At 33.8% G+C, this 27,264-nt stretch overlaps 1 protein-coding gene across 1 annotated transcript in view; it reads right to left on the bottom strand.

The window, feature by feature from the left end:
* Positions 1-1,915: 1,915 nt before the first annotated feature.
* The window catches only part of LOC145306565 (putative E3 ubiquitin-protein ligase ariadne-2), a 35,166-nt gene continuing 9,817 nt past the window's right edge, over positions 1,916-27,264 (bottom strand). Inside the window, exons 11-16 of the mRNA XM_080148753.1 lie at positions 24,763-24,902; positions 18,582-18,669; positions 17,115-17,183; positions 9,322-9,465; positions 8,431-8,552; positions 1,916-2,185 (exon numbers count right to left, since the gene is read on the bottom strand). Of these exons, the coding sequence (XP_080004879.1) occupies positions 2,152-2,185; positions 8,431-8,552; positions 9,322-9,465; positions 17,115-17,183; positions 18,582-18,669; positions 24,763-24,902 (597 nt within the window). The 3' untranslated portion in view covers positions 1,916-2,151. The remainder of the gene's footprint in view (positions 2,186-8,430; positions 8,553-9,321; positions 9,466-17,114; positions 17,184-18,581; positions 18,670-24,762; positions 24,903-27,264) is intronic.

Here is a 27,264-nt window from a genome sequence, read left to right as displayed (position 1 = left end):
TTCAAATAAATGTTTTTAATTTTTACCTGTCCAGAGTGTACCTGGAGGCCTGCAGCACCTGAACCTGGAGGCCGATTTTAAATTTTTCTGCAAATATGATGATAACATCCATAAAGATGCATATTTGGTTAAATAAGTGTACCTCTAACTCTTCAAATAAGAAAACTTAATTTTTACCTGTCCAGAGTGTACCTGGAGGCCTGCAGCACCTGAACCTGGAGGCCGATTGTCATTTTTTCTTCTAATATGGTAATAACATTCAAAAAGATGCATATTTGGTTTAATAAGTGTACCTCTAACTCTTCAAATAATTTTTTTTTAATTTTTACCTGTCCAGAGTGTACCTGGAGGCCTGCAGCACCTGAACCTGGAGGCCGAATTTAATTTTTTCTGCAGATATGTTAATAACATTCAAAAAGAAGCATATTTTGTTTTAGAAGTTGCTCTCTAACTCTTCAAACAAAAAAATTTTAATTTTTTTACCTGTCCAGAAACGACCTTCCAGCCTGCAGCACCTGAACCTGGAGACCTATTCAAAAAATGATTAAATATACGTGAACTAATACCCAAAAGTAAACTTTTATCCTAAATAACCTATAATCTAAAATCAATACCTAGTCCACTGCACACTGTTTACGCGAAAGTGGCAGAACTTCCCCCCCCCCTTAACTCTTATTTAAACAAATTAAGTTGGTGTTAATTGCCCCCCTCTTTTAAAAATATCAGTCCTATTAATGGATATATAATACGTGGATAGTATGAAAGATTCTCCAGCTGGCTAATATAACAATACCCCTATCCCCTCCCCTTCTATTGGAGGAGCGAACTAACCAAGAAATCAGGGATCTAAAGGGATAAGACAAATGGCCGATAAATTTATGTACATCCCTGATGATCAAACACAAAATTACCCTTTCTGTAGATTACACTTAAACGTGGTTAAAACGTTTTGACATTCAACTTAATGAACAAACCAATCGAATTTAGTAGATGTCCCCAAGGTTGTTCAGCCAACGAATAAGAAAACGTTATTTTAAGGCTTATGGAACTAGTGTTATAAGCAGCCAAGTGTACCCTCTTTTCTCACTGCCATTAAATGGTACTATATTAGCAATCAAATTTGACGACAAAATTTCCCCTGTCATAATATCCACAAATATTCTATATCCATTGTTTTTATCACAACAGTTAGTATTGCTCTTTCACAAAAAAAATTTCCAGTATGACTTTGGAACCGATTAATATCCGCTGGTCTAGAACCAGTTCGTAGCCATACTGAATATTATGCATGGCATCATATTACATACAATTTTCCACAAATAATAAAATAAAAATCATGAAAATTAATCTGTTTTATTAGCAAAGACCTTCGGCAGGCCCTAGTTAACTTTTAACCCTATAATTCTTCATTTATTATCCACGGAAAGCTGTTTATAATACAATACGATACTTTTCTCTTTAAATGAACTTAAGTAATAAAGAAATACTGATTGCTTGTGATGTAACTTAAACATTTTTATATTTTGAGTATTATACTTAATAATTTTTTTAATTCAAAGGGGTAGTTTCACGAAATGCATTTGAACTTAATTTAGTGAACCGCATATTTTTTCCTGGTTAATTGGTTAAACTACATTTATATAGCATATAATTGAAAGAATTTTAATTTTCTACTACGTAGTTTTTGAAATATTAAGACTTGAAAATCGCCTTTTTAAGTTGCATTTATCACAAAAGGACGATTTTCAAGTCTTGATATTTTCAAAACTACGTGGTAGAAAATTGAAATTCTTTCAAATATATGCCATATAAATATAGTTTAACCCATTAACTAGCAAAAAATATGCGGTTCACTAAATTAAGTTCAAATGCATTTCGTGAAACTACCCCTTTTTAACAAAAAGGCGGTAACTAATAACTTTGGGCTCATTTATTATTTCCATTGTTCTTTAATTATTATTATTATTTCTGGTACCCAAACTGGTACTTTGGGAACCAGTGGATGTTATTATTATTTTTTTTGGGACACTCAATATTGGATGTCTTTCTGGCTATCGTTGATGTCTTGGATAAGGACATCAAATGCTGATGGTAGGTGGTGGTGGTACCCAAACTGGTATTTTGGGAACCACCAGTGGATGTTATTCTTGACTAGGTTTTCAAAAAATCTTTCAACAGGCTACTCCTAAAATAAAAAAAAACCTATGAAAAAAAACAAAAAAATATTGATTACGTCATAAATCCAGGGACAAGACAATAGTTAATAAATTGATGTACATCCTCGAAGATGATACACAAAAATTACCCCTTCTGTAGAATACAATTAGTGGTTGAAACGTTTGGACAATCAACTTAATGAACCAACCCACCTTTACGTAATATCCGCGCATAAATGACTTCCTTTAATATTTTAGTTTAATAAAATATAACTTGTTTTTTTTACACAAATAAAATGTTTATTACATTAAATTATTTTAATCTAATCAGCAAATTTTCATTGATTTGACATGAGTTTAACATTGTTTATAATTGTGAGGGGGTAGCTAATCTAAAATTAACTATGCAATAAATAGGTCCTTCATTTATCAGATAGAATTTTAAAATGACAAGAACAGAGAGAGAGAGTGATAGAGGGAGAGTGGAGAGAGAGAGTGGAGAGAGAGAGTGGAGAGAGAGAGAGTGGAGAGAGAGAGAGTGAGTGGAGAGAGAGAAAGAGAGAGTGAGAAAGAGAGAGTGAGAAAGAGAGAGTGAGAAAGAGATAAAGAGAGAGAGGGAAATATCATCTAAAGAAACTTATTCTTAAACTTTTCGCCTTCCAAAATTCGCATTACTAATTTTGATCTACAGAAGGGGTAATTTGTGTATCATCATTGGAGAAACACAACAATTTATCAGCCATTGTCTTATCCCTTTATATCCCTGGCAAGTGGCACATTGTTCTGCTTACAATGCATTGCTGACATTCTTGTTTGATTTTGCGTTCAATTTAACATTATTTCAACAACAAAACATTCATGGCAATTTGATATCGTTATCAATTACAACTTATCTATAATACAAAGTAGAATGATGTCTGCCCGTCCGTCCCTTAAGATCTTGGTGACCACTGAACTGATCGGATTCTACTCTTCAGGGAATATACCTACTGGTTCTGTGGTGGTTTTAGGCTATTTTCTTTGGGGGGGGGGGTGGGACACCCCCAACCCCCACAAAAACAAACAAACACCCCCAAATTTCTTTTTACGAATTTTGCGAATTCGCTATTTATTCGCGAAAATTTGTGACCCATTCGCTGGGTAGATAATAGAAGATATAATTATACCTCTTGGGACAAAGCCCCTAGAGGCTAAGGGCGAAGCCGCTAGTTTATTATATAAAATAGTAAGCTTTTTTTTGTCTGTAGCAAGAGATCTCGCTAACCGTTGAACAAATATGGTACTTCAGACCCACAAAAAAAAATTCTTTAGATCTTCTTTATGACACTCAAGTTAAAAATAGGCGGGGCCGACTTTCCCCTACTACCTTAAGTGCCCCTAGAGGCTTGTAGAAGTTCTGACACATTTGCGTAAACCTGGTATATAGGCTTTATCTTTGGACTGAGAGGATAGGTTATTAGGGATAAAATCAATCTTATATGATGAATTTTCCTAAGTTTTAAGATTTTGTGGATAGGCCTCCAGGTGGTCTCTGTACAGGTAAAAAATAAAAATAAGATTTTTTTTGAAGAGTTAGAGGTTATTCACATATTTGTAGAAACAACATACAATTTTGTCTCATAAGCTGACATCTAACTCTTAATTTTTTTTTTCATTTTTACCTGTAGAGAGACCACCTGGAGGCCTGGAGCTCCGGAACCTGGAGGCCTATCCAAAAAAGTTTAAAACTTGGGAAAATTCATCATATAAGAATGATTTTATCTCTAATAACCTATCCTCTCAGTCCAAAGATAAAGCCTATACACCAGGTTTACGAAAATGTGTCAGAACTCCCCCCCCCCCATTCTTTCTATTAAAAGCTATAAGCCTTTTTTGTCTATTTTGCTTCCTTACTTCTTATCCCTTTGAACACAGAGCCCCTATATGCTAGGGTCAAAGACGTTAGTATAAAAATAAATAAAAAATAAACCTCGAATGTGTACTAAATGGTTTTATTGGTAAACTGCGAAAAATCCTAATAATAAATAATTTTTTTTTTTTTTTTGGGAGGGGGGGGACAAGGGCAAAGGTTGTGTCTGTCAGTACTGAATGATCTTGCTACCCGCTAAACCATTATGGTTCTTCTTTACATTTTTCTTATCCCTTTAGATCCTTGGTCGTACCTTTTCCTCTGTTAACCTTATATTAAAGAACAAATGTTTTATTAAAATGCAAAATTTCTAAAGAGGGAGGTCATTTTCTAGTAAATCCCGTAAAGGTGTGTGTTATAAGGCCTAAAAATAGTAGTAGAACGATAAGGTGCTCTATATATTTGTATTCCCTATTGAATAGAACAATAGGGAATTTTTTTTTTTTTTTTTATAACCATACCTGGAATATCTTTAAAAAATACGAAATTTCTATCAAACGCTTTGTTTGGCTCAAACTGACAAAAATTAAAAAAAAATATAATTATAATAATAATGTTTTCTATAGGTACAAGGTAAAGGTTAAGAACAATCTATACCATTAAACAAAGGAAGAAGTCATTCTTTACAGGTTGATTTATTACAATTATATTTTTTTTTATTTGTGTCAGTTTGAGCCAAACAAAGCGTTTGATAGAAATTTCTTACTTTTTAAAGATATTCCAGGTACGGTTATCAAAAAAAAAAAAAAAAATTCTTCCCTATTGTTCTATTCAATAGGGAATACAAATATACAGAGCACCTTATCGTTCTACTACTATTTTTAGGCCTTATAACACACACCTTTACGGGATTTACTAGAAAATGACCTCCCTCTTTATGGAAATTTTAAATAAGAGTAATTCTGTACTAGAGAGATTTTATAATACCATGTCAAAAAGAACATTTAAACATTTTTAATAATTTTTGAAGCAGAATATATAGAGGGTAATGGGGAAATTGACCCCCCCCCCCTAGTTTTAACTCTTAACGGTCGGGGGGGGGGGGGGGGGGCGTTGAACAAAGGTTATTAAATAAAAGGGTGAAGGAAGCGAAAATTGACTTTGACTTACTTAAGGTCGGAAATTCATAATCAAACAGGGGACTTGCACAAAATTTTTTTAGCCCTCTAGCTCTAATAGAAATGAGATAATAAGGGGGGAGGGGGTCGTTCAACCGATTAAGGTGCGGCAAGGGTCCCGACTGTTAAGGGTTAAAAAGAAAAATATATGGGGTAGGAAGTATTTTTTTTTAGTGATTTCTCTTGGGAAAGTGATATTTATAAACCTTCCCAGGACCTATGAGAAGCACCACTGCAAAGGAGAACCGTAACAGTTCAGTGGTTAGCCAGATCTTTATACACATGTACACAGACAAACATCCTGTTACTTTTCTACCCTGGAGAGGCCCCGAGGTTGTAAGAGAAAAAAGCTTTGGGTAAATTTTGATTGGTTGGTTCTAGCAGTGTCAAAACTTTGGGTACCAGTGTAATTTACTGTCCAATGTCCCCTCCCTTCCATGAAAATCCCTAGAAGAGGCCCCAAGGTTGAAAGAGGAAAAATCTAAAGTAGAATTATTGTTGTATAAATAATTTATGTAAATAAAAAATCCTCCAATTTATATTGAGAGAAATTGAATATATTTGAAACAGAAAAACAAGAAGCATATAATTATACAAAGTAGCTTGATCTCTGTCTGTCTTTCCGTCCCTTAAGATCTCGGTAACCACTGAACCGATTGGATTCTACTCTTCAGGGAATACACCTATTGGTCCTGTGGTGGTTTAAAGCTTTTTTCTTGGGGGATGGGACACCCACAACCCCTCAAAAACAAAAAAATCCCCCCCCCCCATATTTTTTTAAAAATTATTTAAAATAGTGGTGGAGTGGGGGATCTTCAGGTAATAAAAAATGTAATTATACCTCTTGGGGCAAAGCCCCTAGATGCTAGGAACGAAGCCGCTAGTTGCATATACTAGGATAGCGAAATTAAATTGAAGAACAAAATGATGATATTATAAAAGTTTTGTGATTTTATTTAATTTAATGAAGGGAGGAAGGGTACATTTGGCTGCTTATTACACTAGACCCCAAAGTTTTATAATAACGTTTTCATAATCCTTTGCTTATCATTTTTGGGGTCTTTTTAAAGGTGTCAACCACAAATTGTATTTACAGAAGGAGTAATATTGTAATTGGGGATGTACATCAATTTGTTGACAATTGTCTTATCCCTTTAGATCCCTGAATTAAAGAGAAGAGAAGCAATATATATATAAAAAAGAACTTTCTTATCGTACATATGTATATATATATATATAGTTATAAAACCAATTTCTCTCTCGATTTTTATAGATTTTCGTCACATGTTTCTTACATAACTTTTTCCCCCTCTTATTTAATCAGAAAAGAAGGGTAATATGACACTAGTCCCCAAAGTTATATAATAACATTTTCTTATTCGTTTACTTAACAACCTTGGGGACGATTAGGTTAGTTTTTCCTCTTTAAGAAAAGATTTATATAGGATTCTAAGCTTATTTTTTCTAAATTGAAGCCATATGTAGTGGTTTTAGGCTATTTTTTACCCCCTTCCTCCTCCCTCAAATGGAAAGCTCATAGTTGCTACTGGTGAATCTTTCCCCTCAAACTGCCTACTCGAGCTTAGAACCCCTACCCCCCACACTCTTATTATGGAATTAATCGAAAATAAGGTAAGGGGAGGTTTTCATTTTATTGTTAATTACTTAATTTCAGGTTAGGTTCGGTAATATTGGGAACTGGGTAGTCCTACAGGGTTAGGGCTTGGAAGGTACCTATTGGGGATAGAAGTATGAAAAAAACATCCCTGGTTTTGAATTTTCGAGTTAGGGGTTTCAGTGCTTTTTTTAGGGAAAGCAATATAATATCCTAGTAATATATAGACTGCGCATAAGGATCTTAAGGGATAAGCAATGGCCGATAAATTGATGTACATTCCCAATGATGACACATAAAATTGCCCTTCTTTTGATTAAAATTAGTAGTTGAAACGTTTGAACACTCAACTTAATAAACCAACCAACCAAATTCAAATTTAAAGTTCCCAAAGTTGTTAAGCTAACGAGTAAGAAAACGTTGCTATAAAACTTTTGGGACTAGTGTAATAAAGAACCCTTCCTGGGATGCGCTTCTAAAAAATATGAAACTTATTTTAGTAATATATGCATAAAAGCTTAAAATATAGGACAATGGCCGATAAATTGATGTACATCCCCAATGAAGACACACCAAATTACCACTTCTGTAGATTAAAATTAGTAGTTAAAACGTTTGAACACTTAATAAATCAACCAATCAAATTCAAATTTAAAGTTCACCAAGTTGTTAAGTCAACGTATAAGAAAATGTTATTGTAAAACTTTGGGGACTAGTGTAATAAACAGCCCATTGTCCCCTCTCTCTCTCTGGACTGCTCTACTAAAAAATATGAAACTTATTTAAGTATTATATGCATAAAAGCATAAAATACAAGAGGATTAAAAAAGATTAAAACAAAATGCAGTTCCTTATATTAGCAAGATTAAAACAAGAATCACAACATACATAAAAGCGAAGCTCTGGAACGGTAGGACAAACGAACACTAACACTTGAAGAGTGTCAGAACAGAATTAGCAGAATATATTATAGAAGTCTATACAAAAATAAAGGGAAAAGTAGGTTGCGGTTAAATCCGTAAAGGTGTGTGTTTTAATGCTTAAAAATAGTAGTAGAAAGATAATATTCACTAAATATGTGTATTTCTTAATGAAAAGAACTATAAACAAAATTTAAAAAAAAATTTACACAATTTTTAATTGTTCTACTACTGTTTTTAACTTAAAACACACAACCTATACGGATTTTACTCGCAACCTACTTTTCCCTTTGTTCCAAAACTGCTTAAATACAGGATACATTATTAAATTGATTATAGCGATGCTTCGCTTCTAACAATGTATCTTGATAAAGATAATTATATCATATTATTCGTTAGCTTAACAACTTTGGGAAATTGGTTCATTAAGAGTGTGAAAACGTTTCAACCACTAATTTCTAATTTTTGGACCCAGAATCCGAATCTGCAATTCTAATTGCGAATTCGGGTTGTTAATTTTATGACTTTTATAGCAAATAAAATTTTTAATCCGCCAAAACAACAAGAATCCGTAATCCATGGATTAATCCGCTTTTTTGGAGGCAGATTTCTGTAAAAATCTGAATCCGACCCTTTAATTGGGCGGATTGCCAACCCTATTTCTTAGACTTGAGAAAGGCATTTGATAGTTTACAGTTTACAAAAAGCATACCTTAATTTTTCAGCAATGTCCATCTGATTCTCCAGATCACCGCGGTCCGTTGTTTCTGCATGCTCAATCTTCCAGGACAGATTCTCTATCTCTGCCTCCAGCTGAGCTTGATTGTATTCAAACTAAAATATGGAGAATTCTCATTGGTCAATTAATACATTTAGAGGATTCTCATTGATCATTTCTTAAATTAAGAGGATTCTCATTAGTCAATTAATAAATTTAGAGGATTCTTACTGGTCATTTCATAAATTTAGAGGATTTTATCAGTTACTTTTAGAAGATTTTTTTCTAGAAAAGTCCGCGAACAATTGAAAAATCTGGTTTTGACCGGTTAAATTGTGGAAAAAACCCACTAATAAGGTCTTACCAACTGTTTCCTGGGACAAGGCATCATGTAGTAATCTTAGGATTACACCCCCTCCCTCCAGGGTTGGAAAAAATACGGGTTTTATCTAGAAAAGTCTGCAGACAATTGAAAAATCTGGTTTTAACCGGTTAAATCGTGGAAAAAAAAACCACCAATAAAGTCTTACCAACTGTTTCCTGGGACAAGGCATCATTTAGTAAGCGTAGGGATAGGTTCCCCACCTCCACAAGAGCTTATAGGATGGTTTAAGGCTATTTATGCTTACCAACTGTTTCCTGGGACAAGGCATCATGTAGTAAGCGTAGGGATAGGTTTACTACAGATTGGCAAAAATCCGGGTTTTTCTAGAAAAGTACGCGGACAATTGAAAAATCTGGTTTTAACCGGTTAAATCATGGAAAAAACCACTAATAAAGTTTTACCAACTGTTTCCTGGGACAAGGCATCATGTAGTCAGCGTAGGGATAGGTTCCCCACCCCCTCAAGAGCTTATAGGATGGTTTAAGGCTATTTATGCTTACCAACTGTTTCCTGGGACAAGGCATCATGTAGTAAGCGTAGGGATAGGTGTACTGCAGGGTGTATCTACACTTGGCCAACAGGTTGGCAGCGTCCAGCAGGTACTGCCAGTCAATCCAGGTCCCACAGCTGGCCTTCACTTTATCCTATAATATAAAGTAGTAAGGTTTATTTTGTCTAAAGCTAAAGATCTCGGAAATGGCTGGTTCAAATTGTTTGTGCTTTTTAGGGAAACTTTTATAATGTCTTATGGTGGTTTTAAGCCATTTTCCTGAACTGCACCTCCTTCCTCTAGAGGCAAGGGGCAAAACAACTATCCCTTAATGATTCAATGTAATCAGGAATCTTGAGGGATAGGATAATGAACAATAAATAAAGATATAATCCTAAAAATGTATATAGAATTTATGTGGATATTACGACTGGGGAAAAATCAGTGAGAGAACAATGGGCTGTTAATTACACTAGTCCTCAAAGTTTCATAATAATGTTTTCTTATTCGTTGATTTTAGTGAATTTTGATTGTTCTAACGTTTCAACCACTAATTGTAATCTACAGAAGGGGTAAATTAGTGTAACATCATTGGAGATGTACATCAATTTATCGGCCATTGTCTTATCCCTTTAGATCCCTGTATAGAATGGCTTCGCTCTTAAAAATGCTAAAAAAACATCCTTCTTTCTAATAATTTAAATATTCACGTATATATAAAATATATAGATAATATTAGATAAATTATATATATAGCAAATTTTCCAAGAAATATAAAAAGAGAAATTATCTAAGTTTGGGGCCTCTTTATAGAGAAAAATTTACTAACAGCCAGGGATCTAAAGAGATAAGACAATGGCCGATAAATTAATGTACATTCTCAATGTTGATACACAAAAATTCCCCTTCTGTAGATAACAATTAGTGGTTGAAACGTTTGAACACTCAATTTAATGAACAAACTCAGATAGAAAAAAAGAGTTCCCTAAGTTAATTCGCCAACGAATAAGAAAACGTAATTTTATATAACTTTGGGGACTAATGCAGAGAGCTAAAGGGATAAGACAATGGACGATAAATTAATGTACATTCACAATGTTGATACACAATTAGATTACAATTAGTGGTTGAAACGTTTGAATACTCAACTTAATGAACAAATTCAGATAAAAAAAAGAGTTCCCTAAGTTAATTCGCCAACGAATAAGAAAACGTAATTATATAACTTTGGGGACTAATGCAGGGAACTAAAGGGATAAGACAATGGCCGATATATTTGTGTACATTCCCAATGTTGATACATAAAATTTTCCCTTTTTATACAATACAATTAGTGGTTGAAACGTTTGAATACTCAATTTAATGAACAAATTCAGATAAAAAAGAGTTCCCTAAGTTAATTCACCAACGAATATGAAAATGTTATTATATAACTTTAGGGACTAATGCAGGGAACTAAGGGATAAGACAATGGCCGATAAATTAATGTTGATTCACAAAATTCAATAAAAGTTCCCTAGGTTGTTAACGAATAAGAAAACGATATTATAAAACTTTGGGGACTAATGCAATAAACAGATCCTTTAATACTTGAATGCTTGGGACGCAGCCTGTTGGTATTAAAATATAATAAAAACTTTAAATGGTACCCAAAGTATTATGAGCAATTTTCCGCATTATTCGGTATAAAAACTTTGGATACTTTTACTAACTCTTGATTGGTTGGTTCAAACTAGCGCTGTCCAAACTTTTCGACTATATATTTTAATCTACAGATTGATTATTTGTTTATCATCAATGGGTATGTACATAAATTTATCGTCCATTGTCTTATCCCTTAAGATCCCTGAATGTTCTATTGACTTTGGCAAAAAATCGTGAATTTTATTTAATTGAAATATTATTGAAAATAGCAACGTAATTTGACATCTGTTAAGTTATATTTTAATGGATATAGAATATACGTGGATATTATGACAGGGGAAAAATTGTCATCAATTTAGGTTGCTAACATGGACAAGACATCCAGGGATTTAAAGGGATAAGACAATGGACGAAAAACTGATGTTCATCCCCAATAATGATACACAATATTCCCTCTTCTATAGATTACAATTATTGGTTGAAATATTTGGACACTCAAATCAATGAATCAACCATTTAAAATTCCCTACAAGTTGTTTAGCCAACAAATAAGAAAACATTATTAAAAACTTTGGGGACTAGTGAAATAAACAGCCCATTGTCCCCTCCCTCCCTGCAAGAATCTCTTGTTGGTCAGTTAGTTCATCCAGTAGGAGTGGAGGGGATGGGGGTGGATTGGAATTTTGTTATTACAGCCAGCTGTAAGTTTCTCTTTATTAGAGTACATGATAATTTTATTGTAAGATCCAAGTAATAATAAATCCATTAGGTATTATATATTTGAATTATTAAGTAATAAGTAACAAGGATGACAACATCCATAAAAGCGAAGCTCTGAAAAGTTGGGACAAACGAACATTAACACTTGTATAGTGTCAAAACTGAATAATCAGAATATAAATGTTTAAAAGTCGAACAAAACAAAATTGTAAGTAAATCTGCTGAAAAACTGCTTAAATACAGGATATTGTTTACGGACATACTTACAATTTAGGATTTGATTATAGAGATGTTTTGCTTATAACAATGTACTGTGTTGTCCTAGGAATCAGTACTTTAAAAATCAGACCAATCGGATAATTTTATCACATGAAAATTTAATGTTAAAAAAGTTAAAAAGGAACATGTTTAAAATGGACGTACGGACTTTCTGGTAACCATTATAGAGTTGCTACATTTTCTAACTCGTACCTAACTCCTATAGGAATCATCATGCAAAGTTTGAAATCTATAGGACAATTCTAACATGCCTAAATTAACAAAGAAAAAGCTATCCGTTACGTACGGACGGACGGACCGACCCTTATTATAGAAAAGGCTTCGCTTTTAAGAAGGATAACAACATCCATAAGAAGCGAAGCTCAAAATAAACATGGATGGACAAACAGACAAAGTGAGTTGTAGAGCAGGTGTTAAGTTGTCGTTAATAAAAAGAGAGAATGTGCAAAAAATCAAAATAAAATAAACTAAAATAATAGTTATTTATCGCATCGTATTATAAACAGCTTTCCGCGGATATAAAATGTTCCATGCCGAAGGCCATGGTATTAATTTTATAATTTTTATTTTTATTATCGTGGAAAATTGTCTGTAATACGATTGACCTTTTTTTATATTGATGAATACGATGCTAAACATTATTTTTCAGTGTGGCTGAGAACCGTTTCTAATCCACCGGATATTAATCGGTTTCGAAGCGATACGGAAAATTGTATTCATGCCTTTTGAAGCATGAGCGAAAGACAGACGTACAAAGCATTATATATTACTAGATGCTACGCCCCTAGAGGCCTCTAGGGAAACATGAGAGGGGGGGCAGTTAAAAAATAGTTAAAAACCTTCCCTGGACCTATATGAAGCTTCACTGTTAAGGAGAACCATATCGGTTCAGTGGTTAGCGATATCCTTCGCTACAGACAAAAAAGCTTACTACTTTATATAATAGGATAGCATGTAGATTAGATGCTCACAGGTCTTAGGAATCTTTTCTGTCTTCTATCTTGATTAGCAGCTAAGAAAATCATAATTCCTGCTCATAATAAGAACGATATCAACAACTAGCGAAGCATTGCCAGGGTTCTTAAGGGATAAGACAATGAATGATAAATTGATGTTCATCCCCAATGTTGATAAACAATAGATCTTCTTCGTTAGATTAAACTCATAATTGGAAAAGTTTTAAAGCCAACGAATAAGAATGCGTGCCTTTAAAACATTTGGTACCAGAGAAAGATTAATAAAAGTCCCCAAAGTTTTAAAGTCATCCAATGAGTGAGCGTACTTTTAAAACATTGAGTACTAGAGTATTTTCGCTACCTAAACCTTCAATGTCATTCATTTAATCCTTAATTACAATTTCATAAAAGTTATTTATCTAAAACTTAATATTAAAGGATCTAAATATTCAAAGATCTAAAGGGATAAGACAATGGCCGATAAACTAATGTACATCCCCAATTGATAAACAAAATTACACATTTTGTAGATTCAAAATAATGGTTGAAACGTTTAGACACTCAACTTAATTTACTAACTAATCAAACAAAATACGACAAAAGTCCCCAAAGTTGTTAAGCCAGCAAATAAGACAATGTTATAATAAAACTTTGGGGACTAGAGTAATAAACAGCCCATTGTCCCCTTTATCTATGAGTTTTAATTTTATACTTAAATTTTAAGAATTTGTATTCGTATCCTCAGTAGTAATGATTATATAAGAAAAGAAAAAAAAGTCGTAATGACTCAATAGTTGCAAATATAATGCAAAAACAAAACAAAACAAGGATGACGACATCCATAGGCAATAAAGCACAAAAAAGTCATGGATGAACAAACGAACATTGAGTTGTAGACTAGATTTTCAGCTGTCATAAAAAGAAGAAATCTAAAGGAATAACACAATGGCTGATAAATTGATGTACATCCCCAATGATGTTACAAAAATTACACCTTCTGTAGATTAAAATTAGTGGATGAAACGTTTAGACACTCAATTTAATAAAACAACTAATCAAAATCCACAAAAGTCCCCAAAGTTGTTACTATAAATCTTTATGAAACAGCCCAATGTCCCCTCCCTCCCAGGAGAAAAAGGATATGTAATAGAAAATCACGAAACCTCTATGAAATAAATACATGTGTTTTGTAGCATGACCGACGGACTGACGGACTAAGTATGACTGAATGCGCTCTACATGAAATAGCAATAAGGACTGACTGACGGACAAAGTGAATTATAGAGTAGCTTCGCTACTTCAAAGTATGAAAAAGGTATAACCCATGAATCACTTCTTGAAAGTGCTTTCTTGCTTAGATTACAGGGATAGGCAAATAGACGATAAACAAATATTTTCAAATTCTATGTCGTCAAGAAGGGAGGGAACATTGGACTATAATTAACACTGCACTGGTACTCAAAGTTCTATAATGATGTTTTCTCATTCATTTACTTTGGAATTTTTGGGACTTTAATAAAATTTTGATTGGTTAATTTATTAAGTTGAGTGTCTAAACGTTTCTTTAACAACTAACTGTAGTCTAAAGAAGAGGTAATTTTGTGTATAATCATTGGGTATGTACTTGAAATTATCGTTATGTCATTAAGTTGAGAGTCCAAACGTTTCAACCACTAAATGTTTTCTACAGAAAGGGTTAATTTTGAGTATCATCATTGGGGATGTACTTCAAATTATCGGCCATTGTCTTATCCCTTTAGATCCCTGCTTTTACTGAGTAATACTTGCAAAATTATCAGAGTATTGTTTAAACATACTTTTCATATTTGTATTTTGTTGCAATCAGGAATCATTAAGGGATAAGATAATGTAAATAAATTGATATACATCCTTAATGTAATTATCAAAATTACCCCTTCTTTAGATTTAAACGATTGGTTGAAAAGTTTGGAACCTTCCAGTTAAAATTATCGACAGTTTTAGAGCCAACAAATAAGATAACATTATTATAAAACTTTGAGTACCTGTGTAATTTACAGTCCCCTCCCTCGTGTTAAAACATACTTTTCTTATTTGCATTTTTTTTCAACTGAATGACTCAACTAGCATTAAAGGATAAAGGGGGGAGTTTTTAATGCAACTATCTCGTAATTAATGTTTAAATGGCACTTAGAATTAGAATTTCTATCTGAAATTTTATATGAGTAATCCTTGGTAGGTCTATTTTCCCCAAATTGAACAAAAAGTTGAAAAAGTGGCGGCTCAGCCGATTAGCCGTTTTTTGGGTGTTTTTGGGGCAAATCTGTCATAAATTACGTAGGACTCAACTTTTCCAACTTTTTGTTCGATTTAGGGAAATTAGACCTACTCAGGATTACTCATGCAAAATTCTAAGTGCCATTTATTCATTGATTACGAGTTGGTTGCATTAACCCCCCCCCCCCCCCCCCTTGTACTGGTTTCCAAAGTTTTATATGTTATTCGTTGACTTATAACCTGTCGAGACTCCCAATTAATAGACAGAACGGCTAATATATAAAGTAGTAAGGTTTTATTTTGTCTATAGATTTCGATAACTACTGAATTTATGGAGTTCTCAATAGTTGGAAAGGGATGGCAATCCGTTAAATTTTTGGACCGGATTCGGATTCTTTCAAGAATCCGTCCAAAACATTCGGATTCGGACTCCGGATTCTAGCAATATTTTAAAAGGCTTTTTAAAAATAAAAAAAAATTAGTGCTACATAGTACATACGTCCTAAAAATTAATGTTCTTGGTGTTCTCTATAATTCACTTCCGAGAATCGAACCAGATTTTTAAAGATTTTATATATAATGATGATAATCTTTGCCTTCAAAAAGGGGGAAATCAAGACGCTAATTTTAGCCTACCAATTCAGAATCCGAATCCGCTATTAAAAAACGGATTCCAAAATTGACCAAAAATTGGGCGGATTCCGGATCCCGGATTCGGATTGCCAACCCTATTAACATTAGACCTATAAAGATTTTCAACTATTTAGTAGAAAGGTGGTACTGCCACCCTCCCAAGAAAAACAACCCCTGGACAAAAAATAACCCCTCCCCATAGAAACTTTTTTTACTTTTTCTTTTTTAACTTCAATGTCTAGAGGAGAGTCAACTCTCCCCCCCCCCCCCCCCTCCATCCAAAAAAGGCCTCTAGGGGCGTAGTCGCTAGTACCTACATATTATACAATGTTAACAATTTTGGGTGTTGTCATCCTTGTTTTTCTGTATGAGGTAAATACTTTGAAGCAGAGTTGCATCTAAAACCGATAATTCTCCTTATATTTTTAATAGCGAACCTACTCAATAATTCACTTTGTCTCTACGCCCGTCCGTCAATCAGTCCGTATCGGTATGAGAAAAATGTGATTTTCTCTGCTGTTATTCGAGGTAGACGATTGATTTTTTAGTGAAGTGTGCATCTAGTATATAATTTACTTTGTCCGTCAGTCTGTCAATCATGAAACAAAATATAAATATCATACAATAAAAACAAATGGGAAAGGTTTCGTGATTTTTTTCTCCAATAAATCTATAGTTTTTTAACAAATGCTCTTTAAATCTCCTAGTCCGTATTCAAATCCATGATCTACTTATGGATGTTGTCATCTTTGTTTTTGTATTTCTTGTACACTTTTGTAGTTTCTGAACATGAAAGAATCGAGAACAAAATTAATTTCTTAAAATGGTCACTTTAAATGTTTTCCTCAAAAATAATATTTTTAAATCATATAAGAGGGGGGGGGGGGGGTGCGTAATGACATCTGAACTTAAACAGTGAGCAAAACGGTCTAAATATTGAGCTAGATTCTTGAAACTTGGTATATAAGCCTAGTCCTATAGGGGTACTACATCTAAATGAAAAAAAAAATTATTTTTAGGTTAGGTACGAAAAACCCTGCGGAAATGGGGTTTTTAGGCCTTTTTTGGTCTATTTTGATGTAGAAACTTACCTTAAATTGTTTTTTCTTATAAATCTTGGGTACAAACTACTATTTTACAGAAGTTTAACTGGAGACCAAAGTTTTATAAACACGTTTCCTCATTTTGGCTTAACACTTTGGGTACTTTTATTAAATCTTGATAAGTTGTTACAAACTCTTTTACCACTGATACAATCTACAAAAGGTGGTGAAGGGGGGTAATTATGTTTCTTATAATTAGAAATAAATCTTACCTCTATTCTATTGTTAATTTTCTCTAGGGTCGCAGCCTCCAGCTTCATACTTCTACTATGGTTCTCCCACTAAATAAAAAAAAATAATCTCAGCCATACTGAAAAATCATGTATATAGCACCGTATTACAGACAATTTTCCACGAATGTTAAACTAAAAATAATAAAATTAATACCTACCAGTTTTTTTGTTAGCCCGGTTCTTTGCCCCTCAGGGCTTACATAACTAATTTAAATCTTATATTTTTTATTTTATTATCCGCGGAAAGCTATCTATAATACGATGCGATAATAGTTATTTCTCTCATCGTATTGTAAACAGCTTTCCGCGTATATATAATGTACAATTATAAATCAAAAACGGTTTTTTAGCCCCGAGATGCCGAAGTCACGGGCTAAAAAATATGGTTTACACTTTACATCTTATGATTGTACATTTTTATGTTCGTAGAAAGCTGGATATAATACGCTGCTAGACATAGTTTTTTCGTATGGATGAGAACCGGTTCCTAACCACCGGATTCGAATGAATACGAGAAATAATCTTATTATCTTATAATTGTTCAATTTTCCTTTTTGCTATCCAATTCCAGTGCTCTAATGGGATAAGACAATGGCTAATAAATTGATGTACATCCCCAATGATGATACACAAAATTATCCCTTTTGTAGATTAAAATTCGTGAAACGTTTGAACAATCAACTTAATTAACCAACCAATTAAATTTCACTAAGGTCCCCAAACGTTAATATAAGACTTTGGGGACTGGTGTAATAAACAGCCCATTGTCCTCTTTCTCTCCGATCCAATTCACTGAAGTATTTTTTAGGGAAAAAGTAAAATTTTCAGTTTTCCTTAACTTAAAAAAAAATGCTTTGTTGTTGTCAAAAATGATAAATGTACCTTTTATGTCGCTGCGTCAAAGCGTTCTTTTTCACGGAGAGAGGGGACATTAGCCTGTTTATTACACTAGTCCCCAAAGTTTTAAAATAACTTTTCATATTCGTTGGATTTGCAACTTTGATAGAACTTTGATTGATTGATTCATTTAGTTGAGTGCCCAAATGTTTCAACACTAATTGTAATCTACTGCAGGGGTAATTTTATGTATGGGGGTGTACGTCAATTTACTGGCCATTGTCTTATCCCTTTACATCCCCAGTGTCAAAGTATTCTTTTTTCCTGTTGACTTTTAAAAATTTAAGACTAACGAACTTTAGGAATTTTGAGAATTTGTATTTAAGTCGATGTTTGGTGATTTTTTATTAAGTTATGGAAAATCCAGGGATCTAAAGGGATAAGACAATGGACGATAAATTGATGTACAACATCACTAATGATGATAAAATACAAAATTACCCCTTCTGTATCATGTTTATAAAACTTTGGGTATCATTATAATCTACAATCGGATGTCAAAGTTTTTCAACCTTTATTTTTCAAAAAAAAAAAATCTTGACTGCTTACCCGCTCAAAATAATGTAGATATTTCTTGAGAGCTTCTCTAGCCTGTGCATGAGCTGACTCGTTGGCTATGTTAGGATTCTCCTTATACCTAAAATAAAGATCTAACTATACTGTGTCAAATGCTTCTATGAGGTCAGAAAAAGAATGATTAAGACTGTCAAATGCTATGGTAAAGTCTAAAAATACGCTGTCCTGTTGGCTATGTTAGGATTCTCCTTATACCTGAAATAAAGATTGACTGAGTCAAATGCTTATATGAAGTCAGAAAAAATGATTCACACTGTCAAATGCTATGGTAAGGTCTAAAAATATGCTAGCTCGTTGGCTATGTTAGGATTCTCCTTATACCTGAAATTAAGATTGATTTAAACAGTGTCAAATGCTTCCATGAGGTCAAAAAAGATTGATTAACAATGTCAAATGCTATGATAAGGTCTAAAAATAAGGTTGACTCATTGGCTATATTAGGATTCTCCTTATACCTAAATAAAAGTTTGAATTATACTGTGTCAAATGCTTTCATGAGGTCAGAAAAAGAATGATTACCACTGTCAAATTCTATGATAAGGTCTAAAAAATAAGGTTGACTCGTTGGCTATGTTAAGATTCTTTCTCATTATACCTACAATAAAAGATTGAATTATGCTGTGTCAAATGCTTTCATGAGGTCACAGAAAAAAATTGATTTGGGGTAGCATTAGCTTTCCTTATAAATGAAATATAAATAACTATAGAAGAAATTCTGTCATATGCTATGATCTAGAAGTATGAATAAAATAATAATTTACAAAATGCTTTCATGATATTAGAAAAAGAAGTATAGTAACATAAAAGATATATTATCTATTTCTTGTGTGAAATAGCATACTCTGTCAAATGATATCGAAAAGTCAAAAAATACGTTAACATATTTTCTTTATAAATTGTAAATCTAATTACTCAAAATTTGAACCTTAAAATCAAAACGTCATTAATGATCTTTTTAACCTAAAAACATTATGAAAAAAAGGAAAAAGAATACCTACATAAACATATATTCATATAATTAAAAGTTATAATTATAAACTTAAAGTCTTTGAAGGTATGAAAGTACTATATAAGAATTAAGAAGACAAAGATCCATAAATATATTTTTTTATTCGAGGATTTAAAAAAAATAAATTAGAAGATTTTTCAAAATTTTGTATTCATTGAAAAATTCAAACTGTTTTACTGTTTAAAATCAGAGAGAGAGGGCAATGGGCTGTTTTTTACACTAGTCCCCTAAGTTTTAGAATAACGTTTTCTTATTCGTTGGCCTAACAACTTTGGGGACTTGGGTGAAATTTGATTGGTTGGTTAAGTAAGTTGAGTGTTTAAACGTTTCAACCACTAATTTTTATTCTACAGAAGGGATAATTTTGTCCATCATCAAAGGGGATGTACATCAATTTATCGGCCATTGTCTTATCCCTTTAGATCCCTGGTTTAAAACTAATTTAAATAATCTTTTATCCTCTCCATGATGGTAATATTCAAAGTTAAATTAGGTATCTTTAATCCTGGCCTAAAGATGTTATTTCAATATGATGACAGTATGATTTCTGTATGAAATACACTCTAAATGTTCTGTTATAGTAACGTATTCAAGTGTTTTTGGGAACCGAATTTAAACTTTCATACATAATCTTTCATCTCAAATAAAAATTCCACTTTTTTGGTTCTTTTAGTTCAGGGAAAAAAAGGACATTTACATTTTCAAACATCCAGGGATCTAAAGGGATAAGACAATGGCCGATAAATTGATGCACATCCCTAATGATGATACACAAAATTACCCCTTCTGTAGATAAAAAATATTGGTTGATTGAAACGTTTGGACACTAAATGAACCAACCAATCAATTATATAAGTCCACAAAGTTATTAAGACAACGAATCAGAAAACGTTATTATAAAACTTTGGGAACTAGTTAATAAACAGCCCAATTTCCCTCCCTGCAAACTTCCAAGAATTTTGATTTAGATTTTATTTTAATATTCGTAAAAAATGTCTGTAATACGATGATATACATGAATTGCTGCAAATCGGATTTTTTTTTATTTTCTTTGATTTTACAGAACATTTTACAGCTAGAGTATGGGGAATTTCTTGGCCCAATCCAGGCTTAACTTTGTACCAGTTAAGATCTAATGGAGCATCCCGTCCGCTAGAGGTCAAAGGTATGTTTTTCCTAAAGTTTAACAACCCTTTTTTTCTCTTTTTTCTATATATCTTACAAGTTTCCAAAATTATCATTTATATTATGTACATAAACGTCTGGAGGGGGGGTGTTTACTTTGAAACCCTAATTTTAAACCCCTCAAAATTGTATTAGATTGACCACCCCCCCCCCCCCCCAAAAAAAACCTTTGAAATCTCTAATTTTACACCCCTAAAAAAGCTTAGGTGTCCTTGAATATGTACCTATCAACAAGTACTTAGAGAGATATTATATGCAAAGAAAATCTTTTTTTCTCTCCAAAAAATCTATCCTATCATGTGAACAAGGGAAATTTTTGTTTGTCCTTTAAGATCTCGCTAACAACTGAACTGAATAAGTTCAGCATCCTAGTGAAGCTTTATATTGATCCTGGGATAATTTAAATCTATCTTATTATAATATAAAGTAGTAAGGTTTTGATTATGTCTGAAGCTCAAGACCTCGATAAATGCTGGTCCGCATTGGATGTTCTTTTCAGGGAAGCTATAGAAATATCTTAGGAACGTTTTTTGCTATTTTCTTGATCTCCCTGAGGGCGATAAAACTTGTTTCATTAATCAATTAAAACCTAGGGATAGTTTTAGGCTGTTTTTATGACTTCTCCGAATACATAGCCCCAAGATGCAAGGGGCAGGAACCACTAATTTGAAATACTTAAAAAAAGTACTTCGTTAATGAAAAAAAAATAGAACAAAAGACTGTATAGAATCTAACAAACCATCATATGATCAAATATGATTTAATTTATTAAGTCTATCTATGTTTACGTACATTGTGTACTCTAATTAGCAAAAACACAGAAAAAAAACTCAGGGATCTAAAGGGATAAGACAATGGCCGATAAATTGATGTACATCCCAAATGTTGATACGCAAAATTACATAATCTGTAGATTACAATTATTGGTTAAAACGTTTGGACAATCAACTTAATAAATCAAAATTCAAGAAAAGACCCCAAAGTTGCTAAGGCAACGAATAAGAAAACGTTATTATAAAACCTTGGGAACTAATGTAATAAACAGCCCAATGTCCCCTCCCTCCCTGACAAAATGTACTCTAATTAGCAGAAACTCAGAAAATAGAGAAATTCTTGCTAATACCATCAACAATGTCATATTTATTCATAGGTAGGTAAGAAAAGTTTAAAATACAAGATAAAAACATTTTAAGTTAAAAATAATAGTAAACTACAATACAGTAAATCTACACTTTGTCTTAAAAACATACTTTTTGAAATGGCGATTCAAAGGTTTGATTGGTTGGTTCATTAAGTTGAGTGTTTCAAAACGTTTCAACCACTAATTGTAATCTACAGAAGGGGTAATTGTTTGCATCACCATTGGGGATATACAACAATCAATTTATTAATTAGCTAAAACAAAAAGGGGTAATTTTGTTTATCATCATTGGGGATATAAATACTGGTACACCAATTTATCCTCCATTGTCTTATCCCTTTAGATCACTGCATACCTACCTACTCCGAAAATGTCCACGAACGTTTAAATCAAATTATAGAGTAGCATTGAAAAATTTTAAAAATATTTTGTGTTGACTTCAAAGTTTTTTGTTTTAGCTAATGAAGTTACTGCAGTGGTATACAGGGATCTTAAGGGATAAGACAATGGAGGATTAATTGGTGAACCAGTGTATAGCCCCAATGTTGATAAACAAAATTAACCCCTCTTTGTTTTAGCTAATGAACTTACTGCAGTATATCTACACATTTAGGGATCTTAAGGGATAAGACAATGGAGGATTAATTTGTGTACCAGTGTATATCCCCAATGATGATAAAACAAAAATACCCCTGTTTTTGTTTTAGCTAATAAAGTTACTGCACAGTGGTATACAATACACAGGTCAGGGATCTTAAGGGATAAGACAATGGATGATTAATTGGTGTAAAAGTATATAGCCCCAATGATGGTAAACAAAATTAACCCCCTTTTGTTTTAGCTAATAAAGTTACGGCACAGTGGTATACAATACACAGGTCAGGGATCTTGAGGGATAAGACAATGGAGGATTAATTGGTGTACCAGTGTATAGCCCCAATGATGATAAACAAAATTACCCCTGTTTGTTTTAGCCAATGAAGTTACTGCAATGGTATACAATACACAGGTCAGGGATCTTAAGGGATAAGACAATGGAGGATTAATTGGTGTACCAGTGTATATCCCCAATAATGATAAACAAAATTACCCCTTCTTGTTTTAGCTAATAAAGTTACTGCACAGTGGTATACAATACACAGGTCAGGGATCTTAAGGGATAAGACAATGGAGGATTAATTGGTGTACCAGTGTATAGCCCCAATGATGATAAAACAAAATTACCCCTGTTTGTTTTAGCTAATAAAGTTACTGCAGTATTATACACGCTCAGGGATCTTAAGGGATAAGACAATGGAGGATTAATTGGTGTACAAGTGTATATCCCCAATGATGATAAACAAAATTACCCCTGTTTTGTTTTAGCTAATAAAGTTACTGCAGTGGTGGTATACAATACACAGGTCAGGGATCTTAAGGGGTAAGACAATGGAGGATAAATTGGTGTACCAGTGTATAGCCCCAATGATGATAAAACAAAATTACCCCTTCTTATTTTAGCTAATGAAGTTACTGCAGTGGCATACAATACACAGGTCAGGGATCTTAAGGGATAAGACAATGGAGGATTAATTGGTGTACCAGTGTATATCCCCAATAATGATAAACAAAATTACCCCTTTTTTGTTTTAGCTAATAAAGTTACTGCACAGTGGTATACAATACACAGGTCAGGGATCTTAAGGGATAAGACAATGGAGGATTAATTGGTGTACCAGTGTATAGCCCCAATGATGATAAACAAATTTACCCCTATTTATTTTAACTAATGAAGTTACTGCAGTGGTATACAACACATTCAGGGATCTTAAGGGATAAGACATTGGAGGATTAATTGGTGTACCAGTATATTCCCAGTGATAATAAACAAAATTACCCCTTTTGGTTTTTAGCTAATAAAGTTACTGCACAGTGGTATACAATACACAGGTCAGGGATCTTAAGGGATAAGACAATGGAGGATTAATTGGTGTACCAGTATATATCCCCAATGATGATAAACAAAATTACCCCCTTTGGTTTTAGCTAATGAAGTTACTGCACAGTGGTATACAATACACAGGCCATCAGGGATCTTAAGGGATAAGACAATGGAGGATTAATTGGTGTACCAGTACATCCCCAATAATGATAAAACAAAATAAACCCCCTTTTTGTTTTAGCTAATAAAGTTACTGCACAGTGGTATACAATACACAGGTCAGGGATCTTAAGGGATAAGACAATGGAGGATTAATTGGTGTACCAGTGTATAGCCCCAATGATGATAAAACAAAATTACCCCTGTTTTGTTTTAGCTAATAAAGTTACTGCACAGTGGTATACAATACACAGGTCAGGGATCTTAAGGGATAAGACAATGGAGGATTAATTTGTGTACCAGTATTTATATCCCCAATGATGATAAAACAAAATTACCCCTTTTTTGTTTTAGCTAATAAAGTTACTGCAGTAGTGTACACAGGGATCTGAAGGGATAAGACAATGGTCGATAAATTGGTGTACCAGTACGTAACCTATGTGCAAGTGCATACCCATTACCTATTCTGTAGATTAAAATAATGGTTGAACAGTTTTTTTAACAATTGTTTGAAACCAACTATCAAAAATATCAAAATACAGTTTTAAGCTAACGAATAAGAAAACGTGATTATAAAACTCTGGGTACCATGGGTGTACTTTATGTACATTAATAATCTTTATAATTTAGATGACCAGAGGGAAGCGAAGCAAGCCTACATAAATTTTTTCATTCCTGAGCATACCATTGTCCATTACCCTCAATGATTTTTTTCAGATGACAGTAAATAAAATATTACCTGGAGCATTCGTAGTATTCAGATCCATGTGACCGCCAGTCTCCGAGGCACATCCAACAAAATTCATGCTTGCAGTTATAACACTGCATATGATTACAACCTCCGTTCTTCTCGATGCAAATATTACACTTTGGACAGTCCTACAATAACAGGATAAATTGTCAATTTAGACAGTTCTTGTATGTAATCTATAATACAAAGTAGAATGATGTCTGTCCGTCAGGCTGAAGCTTAAGATCTCGGTAACCACTGAACCGATTGGATTCTACTCTAAAAGGTATACCTACTGGACCTGTGGTGGTTTTAGGCTATTTTCAAAAAAAAATCTCCCTCCCTTTTTTGCAGAAGATTTCCTTGGTCCTTTTTTTTGCTGAAGATTTCCCTGGTCCTTTTACGATTTTCACCTTAATTTTTTTTTGATCACCTATTGGGGCAAAGCCCCTAGAGGCTAGGGGCGAAGCCGCTAGTCCTATTATATAAAGTAGCAAGATTTTTATGTATAATGTTATTTCGAGTAATCTATTGTAGGAAATATTCACATGGCTCTCGGGATGGTTTGAGGCTATGTTATTTTTAAAAATATGTCTACGGACGGTTTAAGGCTATTTTATATGCCCTTCGCTATGTTAATTATAGGAGCTTTATTTATAATCCAACCATTCAAAATTCAATTAAAGTCCCCAAAGTTGTTAAGCCAACAAATAAAGAAAACGTAGCTATGATAAAACTTTGGGTACCCACAGTTATGGAATCTCAACCAAAAAGATTTTTTTATCCAATCTTGACAAGTGAGGTATTTTTGGAAAGAGGAATATACATGTAGTAGTAGTAGTAGTAGCCCGTTTCAACTATCCATTATCATCTGCTGGCAGATTCTCAGACAAATCTAAGAATCTGGCTGCTTCAACCGGCCTGTTCCATAGTGACTTGACTGTCAGTCTTGTTGGTCTCGCTGGACATGAGAACAAATGCTTAGTGTCGTGTGGAGATCCCCCACAGTCTGGGCATTTGTCGTCAATGTTCGGATCTATTCTGGAGAGGTAGCTGTTTAATTTACAGCTATAGCTCGACCTTAGTTGTGACAGTGTAGATCTTGTTTGTCTGGGCAAGGATTTTTCAGATTCATTAACTTCTGGAGGTTTTGTTTTCAGGACCTGATTAGCCTTTCTGTTTTTGATGGTGTTTTTAACTGAGGAAGTGTGGATTTTTTTCAGGTTTAATTTGTACCTCTCAGAGTCTATAGTATGCCCTCTGGTAAGATTCTTTACCTCCTTGCCAAATTTGGCCTTTAAAGTCCTCTTCATGGTCCTAGGGGGTGGTGGAGATGACAAGTTAACTGGAGTAGGATGGTTGTTGACTTGTGTTGCCAGTAGATATTGCTTGGCAAGCATCTCACAGTGGTCACGTACAGGCATAATTTTAGACTCTTCATGCAAATGATCTTCTTTAGTCATAAGATGACAACCAAGGGCTGTTCTTAGAGAAGTGTTTTGAGCAACTTGGAGTTGATCCCAAGCACTGTTGCATATAGCTGGAGTCCAAATTGGGCAGCCATAGTTGATTAATGACCGTCCAATAGCCTTGTAAGTGGACAGAATCGTCTCTTTGTCTTTTCCCCAATCTGTACCAGTAAGAGCTTTCAAGACATTATTCTTGGTATTAAGTTTATTTCGTAAATCAGATGTGTGTTGACGAAACGTGAACAAGTTGTCAAATGTAATACCAAGAAATTTGGGTTTTTTCACTGTTGGTACTGGTTCTCCTCCAATTTCTATTGGAAGTTCATAGTTGACCTCCTTTGTAGCTGTTGTGAACAAAGTAGCTGTGGATTTTGCTGGTGAAATAAATAGATTCCTGCTCTTAAACCATTCATCTAGAACGTTCAGATATACATTAATCTCATCACATATTGGGTCAATTTTAGTTCCAGATCCCAGGATGTTAGAATCATCTGCATACGATACCAGTTTTAAGTTTGGTGGTGGCAGTGGCATCTTAGACATATAGAGATTAAAGAGAACTGGTGAAAGTACCCCTCCTTGTGGCACTCCTTGATTCATCTGGCGGTATTTAGACTTGGATCCTCGAAACTCAACATAAGTTTGCCTACCATTAAGATATGCATTCAAAAACCTTTTAATATGGCCATTTAGCTGAAGTTCGTAGATGTCTTTTAACAGCTGGCCATGGTCAACAGTGTCAAAAGCTTTCGACAGGTCTATTGCAACGGACACTGTTCGGCTGACAGGTTTTTTCTTGTTGAGACCACTGGTAATGTGCTCAGAGATGGAATGAAGAGCTGTTGTGGTTGACCTACCCTTCCTAAATCCATGTTGATGATCTTCAAGTGGAATTGATTCGCTGACATAAGGAAGAAGTAGGGCTTCAAGAGTCTTTGCTGGTGGACACAGTAATGAGACTGGCCTAAGACTAGTACCTTCCTCTGGTGGCTTTCCAGGTTTGAGCAAAGGTATAATTCTGCCCGTTTTCCAGATTGATGGT

The sequence above is a fragment of the Acartia tonsa genome, chromosome 14, assembly GCF_053477335.1.
Source record: "Acartia tonsa isolate MP-2025a chromosome 14, ASM5347733v1, whole genome shotgun sequence".
Classification (NCBI taxonomy): Eukaryota; Metazoa; Arthropoda; class Copepoda; order Calanoida; family Acartiidae; genus Acartia; species Acartia tonsa.
This window is presented reverse-complemented; position numbering and strand designations above follow the sequence as displayed.